Source organism: Monomorium pharaonis, chromosome 11, assembly GCF_013373865.1.
Source record: "Monomorium pharaonis isolate MP-MQ-018 chromosome 11, ASM1337386v2, whole genome shotgun sequence".
Lineage (NCBI taxonomy): Eukaryota > Metazoa > Arthropoda > Insecta > Hymenoptera > Formicidae > Monomorium > Monomorium pharaonis.
Window position 1 is genome coordinate 2072886 of NC_050477.1, and position 16158 is coordinate 2089043.

At 38.7% G+C, this 16158-nt stretch overlaps 1 protein-coding gene and 1 long non-coding RNA gene across 3 annotated transcripts in view; one reads left to right on the forward strand and one right to left on the reverse strand.

Annotated features, from left to right (window-relative positions):
- The window catches only part of LOC118647958, a 30341-nt gene extending 23172 nt beyond the window's left edge, over window positions 1-7169 (forward strand). Inside the window, exons 1-2 of one of the 2 annotated variants that reach the window (XR_004965103.1) lie at window positions 6245-6331; window positions 6612-7169. This is a non-coding gene — a long non-coding RNA (uncharacterized LOC118647958). Of the gene's footprint in view, window positions 1-6244; window positions 6332-6611 lie in introns of those variants that run through there. The other variant, XR_004965102.1, reaches the window with a different exon arrangement.
- Window positions 786-15977, reverse strand: LOC105830170 (katanin p80 WD40 repeat-containing subunit B1). Its single transcript, XM_012669342.3, is given in 16 exon segments — window positions 786-5753; window positions 6163-6282; window positions 10076-10150; window positions 10241-10317; window positions 10397-10576; window positions 10696-11005; window positions 11293-11842; window positions 12180-12233; window positions 12453-12574; window positions 12658-12821; window positions 13206-13356; window positions 13439-13569; window positions 13571-13630; window positions 13804-14148; window positions 14342-14472; window positions 15520-15977. Coding segments are annotated over 16 exon segments (2637 nt in total). The 5' UTR covers window positions 15554-15977; the 3' UTR covers window positions 786-5620.
- Window positions 15978-16158: the final 181 nt, after the last annotated feature.

A 16158-nucleotide genomic window follows, 5' to 3' on the forward strand; every position in this document is an offset into this window, starting at 1 on the left:
TCGCGATATTTCACGGATTATAACGTGAATATTTGCACTATTTTTCACGGTGTCACCCGTGATCCCGAGTGCCGTTCGTGTTCCAGTTCTGAGATCTCAATCCTTTTGTTCCCACATTATTCCTGAACGTAAAAAAAAAACAACACATAAAATATTATTTTAACGGTGCCATCTACTTGGCAACCAATAATTGTATTGATTTTATTTTTTATTTTTCCTTAAAATTATTTTTTAAGCTGCTTGATTTATTATATACATTAAATTATTATTATATCTCAATAGATTTCGAGAGAATCGTATAAATAGAAATGGATAGATGTGTTCGTAAAAATTAATTCTATCGAGAAATAGTTTTACTTTAATCTAGCATCAATTTAGTTTTTCCCGACATAAATTTTGCAGTTCGTTTTCGAACAAGAGAGTCGTGTGCAAAGTGCATTTTTGTGCCTCGCAATTGTCACGTTTGCGATTCCATGGAACGACAAGATTAATTGAAAATCGGGCTTTAAAGGGCGACGCAGAGCAACGATGCAAATACAGATAGTCCGACCTCGCGGCTTTTTTTTTACAGGATAAGCGAACGCGATAAAAAAATCTGATCTGGCGTTGATGGATGAGATCGGATTATCGACTTGTTCGGTTCATAAAAAAATCTCACTGATATATAACCATGATAAAGAACGATACTAGCAGAATTGTCGCTCGTAAAATTCAAAGAGAAAGCCATTTCGTAAAAAAGTTCTAAAAATTAATCGAGGAAGAGCAGGCAAAATAGATGATACAACTTTTTGTTAAAGAGTATTATTATTGCAATTAACGCGTACACGATTGCGAACAGGATAAATGGACTTAACAGCTAAAGTTGATTAACACGCAAATCGGCGTGTGAAAATGAGTCTCCAAGATAATTGTTAATAAGGCAGTTGTGTGCGAGGTTCGATGAATTCTGTCCTGGGACAATCTCCCTTTGTCGATCACGAGATAATTAATGGCGAGCCCGTCCAGGCTAATTAAATCGTAGTTACAAAATGGAGTTTTGTTATATACAATATAAATATCCCGTTGAACATTGAAGCGTTGGATCTCGCTGGGTGAAATTAGAACGAACGAAAAATATACAGCGAAGCGAACCGAAGGACCTCCCTTTCCTTTTCCTCGCATGAAATTTACGGAATATGTACAGTCGCGATGTGTTCATCCCAGGTCGAGTGAAGATATATTTAATAATACTAATTCGAACAGCAAAGAACAAGTCGTTGAATTCGTTTCTGCGATATGAAAACGAACACTCCCTCATATATTTCTTTTAGATAAATGATAGGCATGATTACAAGTATTGCAGTCTTGCGCGAATACAAAATAGAATCCCGACAGAATGGAGCGTATTCACAATATCGATATAAAACGCATGATCGTCCATTGCTTAAAGTCGCTTTCCAAAGTTATATTTATATTAAGAACTGTATATAATATATATAATATAAATAATTCTATTGACATATTTATATTTATGTATATATATTACATACATTTACAATTCTTAATATAGTAAGCAATCTGTATGTACATATACATATATGTAGCCATTATGTATTGCCACTAATTGGTGCTAGCTTTTGTCGTGAAATACACGGAGGTATATCTTTAAAATGCTGTAACAGCCAACGCTCATACCTCGCCCACCAATCAATTGGCTTGTTCTTTTTCGCTGCACTTTTTCGGTGCAACAGATTAAAAAATAAGATAAAAATAGTTTTTCTTACTCCAATTTATTGCATCAGTGCAGCGAAAAAGAACAGGCCAAATGTTATTTGCCAATTCGCACTCGCTAATATTCTCACCAAATTCTATAACGTGATGACGAACACTCGTCGTGTTTAAAACAATGGAGGAAATGTAAAGGAAAAAAACAGAGGGTAGAATAAATAACACGATTTATTATATTTCCGTTTAAATAACACAATCGACGCAAAATAAAAGTCGAGAATGTTAAAATAAAACAGCGATAACGCGCAGTAGACTAAGTGTAATCGGGTAAAACAGTAATAAAATTTGTTATTTAAAAGTAACATATAAGAATGGTTCAATGACAGGCCGTGGAAACTTGCGAGGCGCAAGTTCCATGTTTGGGATTACACGTCGAATGGATAAACGACTGTTGGAGCAAAGTTAAGACGCTCGGGACGCGATTCTCGCTCGAGACCGTGGATCATGATCGATATCACGTGACGTATGAGCGTAAGCTAACATCGGCAGTTTCTACCAATCGGAGCGATAAATTAAAGGACAATAAGTTTAAAAGAGCATTCGAAGAAACACACGCATGCGAGATGCATTCTCTCTTTCTCTCTCGTATTTTCTTTCACACTCTCCCTTATAAAAATAAGTTGGACGGAACAGACAACGAGTATCCTCGTAATTTTCTTACCCCCGTTTCGAAGGCGAATTAGGCCATCCGGTTGGAGGCTTGAGCTCTTCTTCCCTTCGCCATTTCGCGAAAACGCTTGGCAGACTGCAATTCGCGAAAGAAGTCTATCCGTGCTAAGGGTGCTATTAGATGGCTTTAAGCGTGTGCAAAGTGATTCTCGCGACCCAAAAGGACAACGCGATAGTATCGATGAATATAATAAGAATTACCCGTATATATATAAAAATAGAAAACAAATCACCTTTCACAGCTCTTGCCGTGATCGAATTTTTCCGCTTCCGTGGAAAATGGTGAATTTCCTACCAAATCTTACAATTCTCATTATATCTTGAATGTCTTTATCTCGAAATTCTGTTCGTTCCCTTTGATTTTTGCTGTTAGCTTAGAAGTATCCTCTCTAACGTACTCTAGCGTCATAAATAAATCGAACCGATTTTATTCCCTTTAATACGATTGTTTATCTTCTCGTGGATCTATAATGGAAATCCTTTTCTAACGCGAAAAGGTAGAATATTGTTGCGGAGGCATATGGTAGTGACGCGCTGTACAAAAAAGAAAAAAAAAAGAAATACGTGAGACGTAAAATTAACGAAAGAGTTGTACGCTTTATTACATAACACTTCGAGGCAATGTCGAAACTTGTAATATCTCTCCTGGGGCGCTTCTTTCCTCTCATTCACGTGCAATAACGTACATGTGTTCTCTTTTCCTCGAGAAAACGCAAATGTAAGTCTCGCTGCGTGGGAGACGATCGCACGCTCGAGTATTGCATTTGTATGTAATGGCAGCGATTTCAGGATCGCCTCCCGCTACATTGGAAGGGAAAGCTGAACAATCGATTCGATTAACAGAAGACGTGATTGACTTAATTAACGATTTAAATAATACATAAAATTAGCAGTAAAAATGAACTAAAAATGAAGAACATGAATACGAAGAGTGTTCTGAACCGCAGTTATCTTGCTTCGATCTCTTCCAATTCTACATCAAATAGCGAGTCGCATGACGCGATCACCATAACAAAAAGCGGAACATTAAAACTTCCAAAAGCGGAATATTAAAAGTCGCAATATGCGAAAAATATTGTCACGAGATTAAAAGGCAGCGACGTTATTTCCCTCGGTGCAAATTGAATTCCAAAAATATTTCGCGAAGCGAATTATCTCATTACATTAGGCAGTTAAACCTCGGAATTACAAGAGCCACAGTTTGACATTAAATGTGTAGAATATAGTATATAAATATAGTGAATTCTATATAAAAAAATACTTCCACGATAAATACTGTTTCGGACTGAATACTGATCCGACTTTCATGCGCGTGAAATATCAAAATATAGACTGCTCTTCCTTTTTACGTTACAACACGAGTTAATAAGTGCGACGCTTATAAACTAATACTGCTTGATCTCACCGTCGCACGCAGTCACCGCCTTTTAATTACGTTCAACGACACGAAATTGCAAAACGACAAAACGCAAAGAGATCACAAAATGACACAAAAATGTCTTACAAAATGTGTCTTCAGGATGTATTCACTTTGCTTTTCCGTACCTTCCGTATCCTAATTAAAATGTTCATTTGGCGACAAAAATAGTGTATAAAAAATTGTTCGGAAATCTTTAAAAGTGCACCGTTATGGCGCGTATATAATAGCGTCACCGCATCAACGCTTTATTAACAATATTTCTATTATATTTAGCTCTGTGAAATTATTAGGTAATCGCAAACATCGGAACAAAATGCATGCAGTTCACGATCCACGAGCGCTATCATAAAAAATAATTTAAACATGAATATAAAAAACCAATCGTTCATCGACAGACGCTTTCCCCGTTTCTTTTAATTGTTTTTTTATCCTCTTTCTATTTTTTCAAACGCGTACAAGCTCCCGTTTAAGCTCCCTCTCTCATCTCATCACCTATTACATCTTATGACTTTGTCTTAATAGGATCAAGGTATCTACGCCTACGTTAGGCTTGTTTTATTAGTAAACAGGCGCAAATACCTCTTGCAAAAATACAGTTTCTCTCGTATGCTATGAAAGGTGTGTTACACGCTACGTTACGCTCCGTTTTATTTCATTGAATCGTATTAATTGTCGCGCTCATCGTTTCATCATTGAGGCTGATTTCAGCTGAAACATTGTTTGATATTTGTGTGATTTGTGGCAAGAAGGGCACAAAACATTGTTCGGCGAGACTTTATTTTGTTCTGCGCGATTTGACGCTCGCTCGAAATATCTCTCCCGGTTAATTTCCACGTGAATCAAAAATCGATATACTGATGCATCGGGATTTGCTAAATCCATTTCGTATTCTTATTTCGTGTTACTTGTTACTTTATTCATAGAATTAAAGATTTTGTTAATTGAGCGTAAAGATATACGAACATGTCAAATGGTTAATTCATACTTTTATTTTCATGAATTAATTTCGTTTGATTTAAATAGCTATTTGAAAACTTCGATATGTGCTTTTATAAGTTTTTAAAACATCACATTGACAACAGGATTATATTTCCAGACTTCCTAAACAATTTAACTTCATCAATTTGAATTTCAAGAAAAATCAAAAAGAAATGTTCTAAAAATATTTTTAAGAATCTACGCGGTTTTTAAAACTGATCAATGTTTAATCCTGATGTTTCAGTATCATATTAGATATGTGTGGCGACAACGTCTTTCCTCGCTTTCACTCGTCTCTCGTTTAACTTCAGAAGTTTTCTTCACATAGGATTCTTTCTTTCCATGCCTTCACGTCGACGTTCCTCTTTCTCTTTTCTTTTTTTTTCTCTATCAATGATGACAAATCGCATGATGACTAGTCCGACTAAATAACGAACGTGTTGCAATTTTATTCGCTTTCTCCAAGAATCGATACGCGACTGGGGAGGGGAGGGGATAACGACGAGGAGGAAACAGTCAGCAAACGGATCAACCGAGGACGATGGAACAAAGTGACAGCAAGAGCAGAAATGCGTTTTCGTACGGACGCTTTCTCGATGGCGGACCGTGGTCCCATTGCTGCTCCTCGACGAAGTTTTGTTTCGCTTCCGTTTGATAGCCACAACGCGAACCTCATTTCGCCACTGCTAGGCCGATCATCGAGAGGAAACTAAAGGAAGGTCGTCCAACCGAGGACGATACTGGCGGTTGAATTCACGAAGGTCTCAGATGACGCCATTCTCGAGGTCACTCGAGGCTCCTGATGAGCACCGCCAGTTCGCGGAATGAAGCGCCGAGTTTGCCGGGCGTCGACTGCTTCTTCAGCAAGACTGCCCGTATTGCCGTAAGCTTCTCATAGCAGGAAAGGCACTTGTGATACCTGGAAGGAGAAGGAGAGAAACGGCTCATAAGGTTTCCGCTGCGAAGCAACAAGACAATGTTGCATCACACCAAGAAATATTATCTTGCTTTCCTCTAGCAATATTAAGCACAATACAATGCTTAATTTTCTTTTATTGCTAATAACATTCTCGACACCAACGTTTACATACTTGAAAGAACAACTTTTTAATTCAAGATTCATATAAAATCAGACAATATTTAACTCATTCCTTTTTGATCTAAAAAGATATTCAGCAGATCTGAATTAAGTTCATAAAGTTTGTTGTAATATACTAAATATATCAATAAGATAAATTGATATTTTATCAATCGAGAGTCGCAAATAAAATTAATGTCAGAAAGTTTAAACAAAAATATTTAAATACAATATAATAAACAGGACTCACCGTTCCTCTCGTGACACGTCAACGCCGATCGTGTGAAGAGGTGCCTCCACGTTGGATTTTATCACCGGGGCGAAATTGCGAAGAATAAGTCTCAATGCCGAGCAAGCTACTGTTATATACCTGAAACAGATTCAATTTTTTGGCAAAAATTAATAGAATAATAAATTATGTATGTCACAGATTATAATTTAAAAAAATACACATACGCGAAGTAGATTAAAGATAACAATCTTTTCGTATTCTAAGTAGTCCGATATTAAATTTAATCGAATAATTATCATTAAAATTTATATGTTAAAAATGTAAAATGCCTAATTAAAAAAAGTAATAAATAAATCGAGACATAAATTAAACAATAAATTAACACTGCGCATACACTTTAGTCACTTTAATTAAGAAATAAATATAGCGGGATTTCACGTTGTGTAATTTATGACTCGTTTATCTAGGAATGGCTCAAACGTCCAGAATAAAAACAATCGTGGAATGAGGATGGAAGCCGTCTCGCAACGCTGGCCCGGTCACGCCTGGTCCGTTCGGTAAAACGGGCGTTATTAGGCCCGTTAACGACGCCAATAAATAACGAAAGGCACGGAAGGCTTGCCTACACGCGATTCAGCACGCTCTCGCTTTCGGATGGACGGGTGATAAAGGGTTCGAGCTCCCGTTCGAATCGGCGAGACGAATCGCAAACGGCCTCATGAATGCAACGCGCGCGACGCTGATCGACAACACCCCGTGTAATGCACCAGGTCACGGTGATTCGAATTTTATGTGACTTGTACCAAAATGTAAAATCGATATGAGAATAGGTGTAAGTTTTGAAAAAAGCAGATATCAACTAAAATAATGAGATAATAAATTTAATTGTTTTGGATAATTGATTTAGATGTAATTTAAGTATCATTAAAAATAAAATTAATGCTGTTCTTTTTTCTTTAGAATAAAATAGAGAAATGAGTATCAAGCTGTAGAGCAGCCTGATTGCTTTAAATTTCAGAAGTTAATTAATAGATATTCAATTTATTTCTATTTAATCGTGTTATTTTTAGTACATATAAAACCATTAAAACCTTTTCTAACTTTACTTATTTTTTAAATTAATTTTTTATTATTATTTAATTATTTTCTATATTCTCTCCCCCCCCCCCTCTCTCTTTCTCTTCTTTGATAAAAAATAACGTTTCACGGTAAAAAGCGTACTCTTCTTTCCAGAATCAACGGAGATCTATGGGGATAGAGATAGGCGGTAAAAGGGAAAACAGAGTGGAGTGCAAGAAGCGATCGCAAAATTGGAAAACGATCGGGCGGGGCGCGAACCCTCCCCTGACACGTGACACGCGTCTAGACATTTTAGCCGACGATCTCATTTTTTTCTCACGAGCCACCGGGTCCAGGACGAAAGGCCGCGACGAACGAGCCGTGAAAATGACGAGCGAACTGTATGCAAACCGCCACTACATAATAAGTCGTTCGAGATTTCGAGATGTGTATATTTGTCTACATGGTCGATTTTGTGACGCGTCCGATTGCGAAATCAGAAAATAACAAGAGAAATATCATATACTATTATATATCTCAGAAATATTTTTAATTAAAAATAAGAACTCTTAATTTGATTATTTCTATACAATAATTAGATGAAAGCTAGTTAGATACTTAAAAATAATTGTTTCAAGTTAAATATTAAATTAAATAATAGTAAAAAAATGTCAGATAAAAACTAAGTTAAGAAGACCGTAAATGCCCAGGTTTAGTTTTTATATATTTATATATTATATATAAATTATTATAATTTTATGTATATAAAAATAATTATAATTATATAATTATATAATTTTCGAGCATAGAATGACAGGACCAACAAATAGCTCGAAGGCCTTGCTATTACGAGTGATTGCAAACGACAGCTGCTCAGCGGCGAATAATTAGTTTGAATTCACTTTTCACGGTATTATATATACACGACTGTTATTAACCGGTTCACTGAAATTACCCCAGACAATCGGCATAAATGGTTCAATTAAAACAACATTATATTTTCCAAAACAAAACTATCAAAGAAGGCTTACTTTTTAAAGATAATCTAGAAATAAAAAAAAACGAAAAGCTCGTTAAGATATCAGGTGTTCGATACGACTAATTAATCGTTAAATCAATATCAGAATGATTTCCGGTCCGATCAGATCAAGATTACAGCTACCGAAAAATGATTACAGCTGAATAAAATACTGTCAAGTTTTTTCATTAAAAAATAAAAATTTGTAATATTATTGCACATTAATATAATAAAAATTTAACGATAAATATATCGCACTATAAATTAAAAAATATGATTAATGCATATGTAAAATTAATCAAAAATAATTCTGATATTTTTACAGATAAATGAAAATTTAATTCTTCTTTCTATATAAAATATTTTGACAAAATTAAACGCAAGACCGAGTTATAATTAGGGCTTCTAAAATTCACGTGAGTGATCACGCATCGTTATCGAGTTATATCTTGATAATGAGAGAGCAGATTCTTGCGAGGCAACACGTGTGCGTAGAAAAAAGGACGCGAGGGTGAGTAATGGCAGTCTACAATAAAACGCGGAAGGAAACAGTCATTTCTCGTCACGACAGAGCAACAGCTTGGAACTGAGGGCAGTCGGTTAATCGCCCACTTTCGTACGTCAAACGGACATAAAAGACAAGCTCCGTCCCTCCCTCCACTCGGATTTATAGCCGAACGGTCAGGAAGTGGCGCGTATCTGACGAGAAACCGTTTAAATTTGCAGTTATGGAATGTAACGGTAATTTAAAACTTTACCTCTCAAATGAAATGTTTGCCTTTATTAAACGTAATTATAATAAAATTCAATTTTTCCCTTCTAATAACAATCGCCAGGTATATGCTACCGCAAGAGTTAGCTGCTTCAATCTTTCTTGTCCAAGTAACTTTCTTAAATCTACTTTACAATTCAGACTTTTCGAAATTTCGAAGTCTTTTTTCCCCCTGAAATTTGTAATTTTTAAATTTTGGATTATACAAATTTTTTTTCTATATCTGAATTTTGTCCTCCGTTATTTTTCGACAATGCAAAACATGCATCTCTCGTAACGACTGTTTGGCGTTGAAGATGACACTCAGCCCTGTCCATCCACTGTCACCGCATCGCGCTGGCATATGCGAGCGGTGGCACTTCAGATTTCAATTCGCCCCGCGAACAATACGACTCAGAGCGAGCGACAGAAAGGATCGTACGTCTCGTCGCATTTGCATCTGCCGCTATCTCTCCATTGTCTCGGCTAATTTCGCGCGCTGCCCTAACGCTCGCCTCGAGTTTCCCCGCTTCGGCAAATTAGCCATTCCCATAGTGCGACCCAATGGACCTCGCATTACCCCTGTTCGAAACACTGGAAGAGGAAGGGGGAAGGGAAACGCGAGATATTCCTCTCGAAAGGGGTGTCTCCATTTTCCAATACAAATGCCGCGCGCAGCGTTCCGCCATTGAAGGTGAAGTAATCTTAGATGATAATAGATGCAAAGCGTGCCGCGAGGAGCGATGAATATTCACCGTGTCATCGCTAAATATACGCGTGATGCGACAATGAGACGCATGGATGCGCAATCCGAACGAGAATGCAAATGCGACCCTAATTGTGAAGCGAATCGATTTGAAAACACAGTGAGTTTGAGCAAAATATTCCGACAAAGGAAACGAGTCAGACTATGTTTAAAATATAGCGATACATGTCATTCGCAAAATCATTATTCATTGCTTATCTACAGCTTATGTGAAGAATTATTTTTAGGACAATGTAAGTGTAGTTTTTTTTTATTGATATTTCTTAGAAAGTATTAGTAAAAAGAATTTAACGTAAAGTAGAAAGAATTAAAAAGAGAAATATATTTCATTACTTACATCTCGTATTTACTCTGAAAGAGATCACTGATAGGACCCAATAAGGAATTGCACAAGTCCAAGTTCCACATCGACCTGCGAACAAAGGAATGGAAAAACAATTGTAAAATTAAATATACGTTTTGCTAACTTATTAAAATTATATACAACTATAAAACTACGTACGGTTTTAATGTAAGAATACCCAGAAGATCCACAATGACCGCCAGGTCGTTCATCGCGACTGCAGATTCCACCGCGGCCTGAAATCAATATTATTATGTTACATCATTCCCCATATACGTCTCGTGTGACTCTATGCGGGAGCAAATAGATGTTTACCTTGAGATCCTTGTTGTGCCAGAGCGAATATATTATCTGTAATGAGCGATGCCGACTCTTAAGTACCGCCATCATTGAGTCGTGACTGCGCATCAAGTTGTTCAACACCTCAGCCTCCGACATTTCTGTCAGCACGCCCATCTGGGGATAGCCTAGTGCCGTGGGACCGGTGTAACTATGCTGTAAAACATAAACAGAGAAGCTAAAATTTAAGAACTTTCCAACTCGTTATACGAAGATATAAAATAGTGAATTTATTATTAATTCTATTCTCGCACAAATTTTTAAGGATTGCTCACCGGTAAGAAATTATCCACGTCTAAACCGTAAGGCTTGTCAGCGCTCATCGGTATCAATTCCTCCTTCTCCGTTTCAGTCTCAACATTGCTCCTTATCTGTGAGACGCGTATGTCGATCTTAGGATTCGGTGGGATCTGGGCCTTATTAGGTAGCTTTCTTGCGGACGATGATGACGTGGTTGTGGAAGCGTTGCGCGTTAACATAGCGGTTGAGGTAGCGAAATTTCGGTTGAGCGATGTCGACCTCAACTGCGCCGTGTTCGGCCTATTCAGCGCAGGATCCGAGGGACTGTGTCTTATATTATTAATTCTGCAATAGAAAAACCATTCTAAAGTCACATAATCATTACAAAATACAAATATTTATCTAATACAATTAATCAATCTCAAACCAATTAATTTTATATTTTATACATAAGCATTATAATATATTTGTAGTAAAAAAATTTTCTCTTAAAAATCATTTAAAAAACATTACGTTTGGTTAAAAATTTTTTTTAATTTTCATTTGTACTTCTTGATGTTTACGCGATAATTATTTATATATTTGAGAATATGTTTTTATTTTCATTATTGTCACGCAGTCGAGGCACTCACTGTACAGGGTAGTCGCTTTCGTATCCTTGCTCCCCATCCCTGCTGCTCTGCCTCTTCAGGTAATGTTTCGGGGAATCCGGGCTGGGTACTCGGTTCTTCAACTTGCCGTTGTCCATCACGGGGATCACCGCGGCCATCGGCGCCACGCGCGGCGTCAGGGTCGAGTTCGACCTTTGCGGTCCCAAGGGTTGAGGCGGCACCGCTTGCTCGTTGGTAGCTACCACCCTTTTTCCCGGTAACGGCGTGATATTTTGCCGCAACGGCGGTATCGACGCAAAGTTCTTAGACGAAGCTCGTTGATTCAGGCTATTGTTCGCCTGCAAATTCGCTCTAATCTGGCTCGTCGGCGTGATCGAGTTTCGCTGCACCGGTGGCGATGATTTGATCGGCTGAACGCGCACCGGCATCGGTTTCGCCAGGGACAACGCGGGTGCCGACGGCGGGGACGACGAAGAGGGGGATGGCACCGACGACACCTCCTCGCGCTCCATCGTGTTCAAGTTCGACATTGAGGTAGAGAGATTTTGCAGTATCTGCGGCTGCGCCGGATCTAAAATAAATTAACAATGTGTTTTAATGATTCGTCCATTTTTTCTACGAAAAATTATTCAAAGCTCTCTTAAAGGCAAAATATTAATCATCTCTCAAAAAACAAACCTAAAACAAATTTTGCCCCGTCTAATTAAAAATATTAGATTTATATACAAATTAAATATATAAATAAAAAACATTTATCCATATTATTCAATTTTCTCCAAGTTCGCATTTCAGTATGCATTAAATCAAGATTCAAATGTCTCATTCTGAAGTAGCAAAAATCTCGTTCTGAAACTTATGTCATAAGTTTAGTAAGATGCAATTCGTGCAACGGTTATCGAGATACTCACCTATGTCCTGAGGCTCCTGGAAAGCCTCGGGTTCAGGAGGTGGTGTGCGAGACACTGCAACATATCATGCGCGGCATGCTCATTCACAAACTATACAGTGTATTTGCATTCACATTTAGACAGTGTTCGACGTTTGTCGTGTGTGTGATTCGTTGGTGATCGCGAGGGATTGGATTAGATGTTAGACAAGAATTTTTGTCACGCATATACACGCATACGCATACACTCGATAAACAATAAGACATTATAAGGCGGATGTGGCGGATCACTTACACGCCTTGCTCGGTTGAAATATGTCCCTGTAGTCGGTTACATTGGGTATATCCGCGTAGGTGGCCTCATCCTCCGGATCAGTACCAGATTTGTCTGCCTCTTCTATCGTTCGCACGTTCAACCTATAAGCGCGTACAAATAAATATTACAACAATAGTAATAAAAAATCTGGTATTAAAATTTAATTTTGTAAAAAAAAACTCACGTATGTTTCTTCAATCCGATCGGTCGTTCCTTGGAAAAGCTCTTCCTCAGGGAATTTCCATGACTGAATGGCGAACTCACGGCGGATATTCCTCCCAGCGGAGCAATCTTTTTTAAATCGCACACGTACAGAACGACATTAGCAGTATGAAGACTTGCGCCGATCTGAAACAATTTTATTTTAACTAAATGTGTCCTTAATTTTTCAGAAAAATAAAATCAAGAAAAAACAAGAAAAAGCTGGTGATAATAACAAATTTTTTCTAATTTTTCAGAAAAACAAAATTAAGAAAAAAAACTTCATTTTTTCCAAAAAAAAGTGGACTATAATAACAAACTTAGCTGATTAATCAATTACTTAAAGCTCTTAAATTTGAAAGAAATATTAAAACTATTGATGAAGAAAACGTTAAAAGTATTATCTTACAAAAGAAATTTAGAAAAATATAGCAAAGGAAAACATTCCTAAAATTTCAAAGAATTTTTGGGGGATAAAAACTAGTTTTTAACAAAAGCGACATTAAATGTTTGAAACCTGTCTTGTCTTACCAATTGATTTTGAGCTACGGCTATATCTTGGACTTTTCCCCAACCGGTAGGTATCGTATCGAGGGTCCTGCCAGGCTCCCAGCCATAAACCTTTAAAACGTCTTGACTACCGGCGAATAGGCATTCCCCTCCTTGACTAAAGTACAGGCACCTGAAATGGCGTAACAACGAAATAATTAGTATATCAATAATCGAGCGATATGTGTTATAGAATTATTGGTGTTGTCACTCACCGAATAGCCGAAGAATGGCTCTGCTCCGTGGAAGATACGAGCTGAAACGACTCCAAGTCCCAGAAGTGGACCGTTCGGTCCGCACTACCGCTGGCTAATAGGAATTCGTGCGGATGAAACTCGACGGTCGTAGGCCGGCCCACGGTGTTCTGAAAATTCCCTTAGTTGTCTACCGGCCTTTAGGTCCCACAGCTAATTTAAAAGTAACATGAAGGTCAATGTCTTCTGTCTTATCACATATATAATAATAGCATATAGAAAAAAAGAATAAAAGTTGTGCAATACACAAGAAAAACATGCTGATAAGAGAAGTCAATGATAAGATGTGATAAAAAAAATATGTACTTCTGAGAAGATTGACTCACCTTGACCATTCCTTCCTCCCCAGCGCTAGCAATCCACTGCCCGTCAGGACTGAACTTCAAGCTATTCACGATCCTGTTGTGTCCCTTGTACGTAAAGATGCAACCTTTCCTGCGAATATCCCACAATTTGATCGCGGTGTCGAGACTCCCAGACGCCAGCAGCTCCCCATAAGGATGGAAGTCCATGCAACGTATCCCGGATTTGTGTCCTGTCAGCGTGCGCGCCAGCTTGGCGTGCTCCAGGTCCCAAATCTTGAGCGCGCCTGTCTGCGACCCCGCACATACAAGGTCCTCCGTTTGACCAAAGCGCACGCATTCTATGGGAGTGGTGTGGCCACTCAGGCTCTAAAAATTAAAAACAAAGAAACAAATCTTATTGTAATATTTCAACAAATTTAAATTTCACAATATTTGATGATAATAATGTTTAAATTAATGTTTAAATTAAGAGAATATTCATAGAAATGAATATCTGCTACATATCATCTGTATTTAATGAATTAAACTTGACAACGATAGACTATTGTATAACAATTACCATAATACAATTCTGCTTGCCAACCGCCCATAGGTTCACCTTTTTATCATCACCACCAGTAACCAGGACACGACCTGACTTGTGGCCTAACGCCAAGCAATTGACGTTTGGCGTATGGGCGACAAATTCCTCTGCGACAGAAAAAGAAGAGCGTATATTTCACATCCACTTAACACATGTATGCTGATATATTCATGTTAACATACAAGAAACATGATATAAAAGATTAAAGAGATCTTTTGCATCACATTAACATGAATAATGAATCATTTTTGTCAATTTGTTTTTGTTCATTCATGAATATAGGGATTGTCTTTTTATTGGACAGAAAAATTGACCTATTTACTTATACAACAAATAAAAATAAGCCTCTCTGAAGTCAAACTAACAAATTCCTTTATTTTTTTACAAATTTTCTCAATTTTATCATTCAAATAACATATAAACTTCTTATTAATTTTCTTTACTTCTGATCTCATAGAAGTTCAGTTTAGCTGCTGGGTTATTTAATCCACGTAAAAGAAGCATGAAAAATGTATGTCCTCAAGGACTCCGTAAATCAATGCCGACCTTTACTCCTCAGACAAGTTTGCATTTTTAGACTAAATGGCATAAAGTGTCAATGAATTACGATTACCATTGGAAGAAATTGTTAATTTTGGAAAATATATAAATGAAAAAATATTCCAATCGGAGAATTAAAAAGATGCAGATTTGCAGCGACTCATTTTCATCGATAAGCATCAATTATTTAAAAAAAATAGAATTGTCATTTCTTTTTCCAATGAGTACGAACTGTTCACTCGTGAATACAGGCGGGAATATCCGTTATAATCGAGCTCCCGCCATCGTGGGAGAAACGAATTCTCGCCGCGGGACGAAATCCCGGTCGAGCCAGATGTAACCATAATTGGAAGAAACCGCGAGGTAGCGGCCTAAAGTGGGCAGGTAAACAGAGAGACTGTTTACCCGCGGGGACCTCGTCGCGGAAAAGCAGGCATGAAAGCAGAATTCTCGCGCCGCGGAGGTGGGAACGGAAAGGGAGATAAAAGATACACAGGGGGAGGAGAGTACGTGAGAGCGTGAGAGAACGTCGCTCTCCCGCTCGCTCGTGCACGCGCGCGCGCGCCAGGATACTCGTTTTTTTTTTTCAACCGATGAACAACGGAGAATCTTACGGAGCTTCCAGGATCTCCTCGTAGACGAGGCCATGTTCGTGCGCGCGGACTTATTTGGCAGCGACGGCGATGGCCCATGGTCCCACGTTGACAAACGTTCTCCTCTCGCTGCCGTTGCCGTCGCCGCCGCGCGAACGTAACATGTTTACCACGGCAGCAGCAACAGCAGAAGTAGCAGGCAGCCTCCTCTCTTCTTTCGCGCGCGCGGGTCTCCTCTTCTTTCCTTCCGCGAGCACCGGGACACCGCGGCGCGTGTCCTCGCGTCACGTCACCTCGCGTCGCGTCGCGTCGTGTCGTGTCGTGTCGCGTCGCCGTTCTCCCGCTCGCCGGGGGAGAACGTGGAAAAAGGAACGCGACGACACTGCTGTCGCGAGAGCGATCGCGGAGAATGATCGCCTCTCTCTCACTCGACGAGAAACTGCCAATGCCACCTCCTCCGCACCGTCGGCCCGTATCTCATCTTGTGAACCTGTCACTATCTGTTCATCTCTCTCTCTCACTCCCTTTCGCACAATCCGTCCGTCTGTCCGACGGTCCGTCCGTGCACGCACGAATCGCGAGATGACGTTACGTCTCCTCGTTAGATGGCACGCAATCGTATTATCGTCGATAAAACGGATGTCTCTGTTGCCGTCGATA